The sequence below is a fragment of the Prosopis cineraria genome, unplaced genomic scaffold (genome assembly GCF_029017545.1).
Source record: "Prosopis cineraria cultivar Desert tree isolate PC_DT_omini unplaced genomic scaffold, ASM2901754v1 PC1866, whole genome shotgun sequence".
NCBI classification, from domain to species: Eukaryota; Viridiplantae; Streptophyta; class Magnoliopsida; order Fabales; family Fabaceae; genus Prosopis; species Prosopis cineraria.
In genome coordinates this window covers 10,674-15,803 of record NW_026557191.1, presented here as the reverse complement: position 1 = coordinate 15,803, position 5,130 = coordinate 10,674, and the positions used below count along the sequence as shown (strand labels likewise).

At 32.9% G+C, this 5,130-nt stretch overlaps 1 protein-coding gene across 1 annotated transcript; it reads right to left on the bottom strand.

Annotated features, from left to right (window-relative positions):
• Positions 1-916: 916 nt before the first annotated feature.
• LOC129301059 (40S ribosomal protein S6-like) lies at positions 917-3,736 on the bottom strand. The gene is made up of 6 exons (XM_054939628.1): positions 3,644-3,736; positions 3,476-3,540; positions 2,934-2,991; positions 2,728-2,836; positions 2,129-2,401; positions 917-1,349 (listed from the first exon to the last, which is right to left on the bottom strand). Exons 1-6 carry the CDS (start codon positions 3,647-3,649, stop codon positions 1,114-1,116), a joined length of 747 nt encoding a protein of 248 aa, XP_054795603.1. The 5' UTR covers positions 3,650-3,736; the 3' UTR covers positions 917-1,113.
• Positions 3,737-5,130: the final 1,394 nt, after the last annotated feature.

Sequence of the window (5,130 nt, the reverse complement as noted above, 5' to 3'; positions counted from 1 at the left end):
TTATGTCGAAAGCCACAAGGCTTCTACATTTCGTGGGCGATCTATCAAAGAAAATAGTGTCAAAATTATCCCTCGAAGTCATTTGAGCTAAACAGTCGGCACAACAATTAACTTCTCTGTGAACGTGATCAATAAATATTTCCCAATTCTTCATAGAGATACTTCAAATGTTCTTTAAAATTATGAAATATTGGACAACAACTTTCAACCATGTACTTAAAAATACAAACAAATGTGCCAATCTATTTGCTCGTTATGCATACAATGATACTCTTAACTTAAACGATCTTTGATGAGCTGCCTTCTGGATATAAAAATATCATGTATTTTGACATGACTAAATAATTCTTATGCCTGCAAGTTTTTCCATGGCCATATATTCTTAAAAAATAAAAAAATTAAAGGTAGTTAACTTACAACTTTAAAATGGTTACGTAAGTACTTGTAAGTTATGCGTGAGACTATATTTTTTTCCCCGCATGGGCTCAAATTGTCGTTGCATTTTATGTTGTGTTATAAGTACCCACAGTTGGCCCCAAAAAATAAAAAAGAAAGAAACAAGTACCCATACATCTGATTCTAACCAGGACAAAAAAATAGTGCAATCTAAGCGAGCAAGCAATAAAAGATTAAAAAAAAATTTGGAAGACCCTTGAAAAAAATTAATATATATGATTTTAAAGCGCACAACTTGTGGCTTAGTAAGCGTTTTAGACAATATTCCCTAAAAAAAGTATCATGAAGTTATGACAACTAAAATAAATAATTTATACCATCATTATCCACATCCCATGCTGCATGGTGTAACACTTAAATAATTTTTAAGTTATGGCAAGTACCCAAAAGCTTTATGTATAACATTCCATTTAAGCAGTGGCATTTCAATAAACAAAATTAAAGTGTTACCACGCCAAAATGGTCACAAAATTCATTTGAACTCAAGTAAAATGTCAAACATCAAATTAAAAATACATTTAACGCGTTCAACTAACACATTGTATTTTGACTGGCAAAACCATACGAATATATCATAATCATAAAAATACCATCATGGAAAAACGCTGCCAAAAACTAAGGTGACAGTTAAATCTTCACCATATCTCTGGAAGAGACCTATGCTGCGACGGATTGCTTGGCACTAGAAAGCCTGAATCTCCTCTTGGCCAAACTCTCACTTCGGCGCTCCCTCTGCTCCTTCAACCTCGAGGCAAGAAGTTTCTGATACTCGGCTGCTTCTGCTTTCGCCTTGGCAATTCTCTTCTTCTTATCTGCAATCCTTGCACGCTTCCTTTGGAGGGTCAAAGGTGTGACCAGTCTTTGAATCTTAGGAGCCTTGCTCACCTTTTTTCCTGCAACCAAACATGTTAATCAAAAACGCTATGGCAATGATAATAAGCAATTCCAAATAATCCAAGGGTAAGGGTTTGTTTTTCCGTTTCGAATGTACTATCGCAAAAGCTCCGATTTTTTGCTTCTCACAAACATTTTCTTGAAATTCCCCCAGAATCACATTTGAAATCTGAAAAGTGCAAGCCAAGCAAGCACTAAAACATCTATATATTTGAGTAGGCTATTCTCATCCTCTAGTCGACTTAGCTAAACCTAGCAGACTAAAATAGTAATCTTCTGATTTGAGATGTAATTATTTCACTTGTATGTTGCACCATGAAAGCCATATAACCAAATTTCAGTGGGTGGGAGTGTTTCTTAACAGCATAAGCTCATCCTTTTACCAAGAAGCAATGTCAGATAAATCAAGTATGATTACACACAGTAAATGCGACCTGCAGCTATAAATTTGCAAGACAGGATCTGGACAGAGTCATGATTCAAATTGCAAATTTAAGAGCGAGGCTAAAGGTCAAGAAATTATTTGTATAAAAAAAGGAAAAGAAATCATTCAGTGTACATGGGTTTAACTTCACCATTTCTTGAATCACTTCAATCTATGAAGATCTCAATTAAATTTAAAAAAAAAACGCAACACCAGAATTGGAACTAGCTATGATGCTGAAAGCAATGTGAGATGTCATCCTCAAATCCGTTTAAGGATCAATCCCATTTTTTATTAAGCTCACATGAAAATGACAAAAGTAAACATAGCAGCTGGAGGCACCCATGACTTTACCAGATTTTGTTGTGAAGGTACGGCGATAGGTGTTGACATACTTCCTCACATCATCCTCCTTGGAGAGGTTAAACAGCTTGCGGATTTTGGATGCTCTCTTTGGACCTCTCATCCTTGGCTTCTCAATGTCAGTAAGTCCAGGCAAATCATTTTCACCCTTCTTCACAATAACCAAGTTCAGAACAGAGAGGTCTGGGCTCACAATGCACCCACGCACAGACTTTCTCCTGCGTTCACCATTGCGCCTTCCATATCCTCGGAAGCAAGGAGTTCCTGCTCAGATTTCCCATGCAAACAAATTAGCACAACAGTAGTACATGGACCATGAACAAAAGCAGAGGAAACAAGCTCAGCTGGCAACCATGGGTCCCGATGTTAAAAAAACAATGGTAAGAAAAGCCAAAATTTAACGAAGAGATAAATACAATAAAATACTAAAATTTCATTTTAATTCTGACAGCTAAGGCAGGAAAACAAATGGAATCACTCACAAAACCTTCAGGCCAATTAAATAAAATGAATACTAATGCCAGCCTATTCCTAAATCAACCACACAATACTAGCACTTTCGGATCTATTGAGCTTCAAAATAATCCTACCTCTGTGGAGCAAGAGACGAACACGACCAGGGGTCAGCACTCCCTGTTTCATTGGAAAACCTTGCTTGTCACAACCACCAGTGATCTTGAAGACATAGCCTTTGAATTCCTGTAGATATAAAGATGTAAAAGAATACAATGAATACATATAAAATTTAGAGTTCCTTCAAATTTGAAGTAGACAAAAATGGTGATTAAGGGCATACCTCGCCCAAAGCATCACCGCTGACCTCCTGTGAGATACGCTTGTCCCAAAAAGCTCGCCTGCACAAGTATAACATAGCCATAAAGTAGGTTCCAAAAGATAGCTCAATTACATATTAAAAACAAAAAATCACAGAATCTAAAGTGAATTAGACATTAGACGATGCAAAAAACAAAACTTAACAAGCACTGAATTGTAATACAACCATGACAATTTGCAGCGCAAATCACGCGAAGTGTAGTTACATAGCTCTCGATATTATTATTTGGAAATATAAAGGCCTCTATACAAGATCAAACGGTATGGCCAACGATGAATCATTGGAATAATATGAAAAGCGACAAGCTTTAGATTTCTAGTAAGGACTATGAAATATCAAGGAAATGTTGAAATGTTCAGCTAACGAAATAACTATTGAGGAATCAATTCTACCACTTCTTTCATCACAATGATAACACAACATGAGGCACACAAGCGACGTGCACCAGCAATTAACACCAAGCTGAAATTAGAACGAATATATTGGATAAGTGAAAATCTTACAGCTTCTGATCGTCATCGATCTCCAGCTTCTTCTGGCATCCAGTGGTGGGATTCGCAATGTTGAACTGCAGAATTGCAGGAGATTTAGCCACAAGCGAGAAACAGAAAATAGGAATACAAACAAACCAGAAGATCAAATCGCTGAAGATGAATGTTTCGGATGAGAACCTTCATGTTGTAATCCCCACTAGCTCCAGCCGCAACGAACTTTCAGTAAGAGCGTCGACCACTTCGAACGTGCGCCTGAGCAATGAGGTACTAGGGTTTTTACGCGTATGGATTTTATAGCAACAACAATGTGTTTCCGCTTCGCTTGTCTTCGGACCCGTAAATGGGCTGGACTAGCCCAAACTAAAATATGAGGACTCTTGTTGGTTATTTTGACCTTCAAGGTCTCAGATTGGTTCAAAATCAACAACAATAGCAAGAGTTCTAGAGTTCATGGGATTTTTTAAAATTATTTTTATTTTATTATTTTAAAAATTAATATTTTATGGAATATATTTTGAAAATTAATATTTTTTTTATTTTTTTCTTATTCTCCAAAACAATAATCACATAACACTTAAAAGTTATTTTTATTTTTTTATTCTTCAAAATAATATTTTATTTTTTTTTTGCAAAACACTTTTTAAAATCACATTACTAAACAAATTTTTTGTTCTCTTGTTATGGAGAATAAAAAACTATTCCCAAAATAGATTTTCAAACAGGCCCATTCTATTCATTGTTTTTATGTTTTCAAAGTAATTTTTTAAAATAAGTTTTAAAAATAAAAAAGTGAATTATTATTTTAAAAAATATATCTAAATTAATGAAATAAATGATAAAAGAATAATTTAGTTTATCAACATATTGTCATTAGTGAAAGCATAACATTTGCTGTATTTTCTCTCGTTTTTCATAATAAAAAGTAGCAAAACATTTAAAAGATGTTCTGATTTTTTAGTCCTATAAAATAATTTTTAATTTTTTATTTTTCAGAACAGGCAACAGAAAATACATCTTCAAATAGGTTTTTCATTTTTTTATTTTTCAGAAAAAAAAAGTATTCTAAAAATAGGTCATAAAATAAATTTTTTTTTATAATTAAAAATAAATTCAGATATGTTATTTTAAAATTAGTTATCAATTATGAAAAATAGAAGAACCTCTTCTAGAATCTAGAGTTACTTTTAAAATGTTATATTTTATAGTTTTTTTTGTTTTTTAATTATAATATAGGAAGAAAAGGTTGTCATGTGGCTGCATTTTGCAGAAGCCAGCGGAAACCAAAGAAAATGAACATTTGAGATGTGATACGTGAGGATTGTTTTCCAACTGAATCCAAACTCAGCTTAAAGGAAAAATTATGTATAGGTCTCATGAAATAAATTTATTTATATATAAGTTGTATGAAATTTAAAAACCACGATCAAATCTCAAATTTTGAAACATAAGTATAATTTGAAATTAGGTTGTAAAGGCAATAGTATCTCTATTAAACATACATTACATTAATTAAATAATTAATTTATAATTACTTTAGATCAGTTTAATTATTGAATATGTAAAATTATAGTTGTAAAAAGTTAAAGTTATATATAGTTATAAATTATTAATAAAATAGTTGTAAATTATTTGACTAATGTAATGCATATATATTTAATAGGGGT

Excerpts from the sequence above, each read along its gene's own strand:
- LOC129301059 (XM_054939628.1), bottom strand. Across the intron at positions 2,402-2,727 it reads TCGTCTCTTGCTCCACAGAG|GAACTCCTTGCTTCCGAGGA; the intron begins GTAGGATTATTT and ends AAATCTGAGCAG. Across the intron at positions 1,350-2,128 it reads TACCTTCACAACAAAATCTG|GAAAAAAGGTGAGCAAGGCT; the intron begins GTAAAGTCATGG and ends GTTTGGTTGCAG.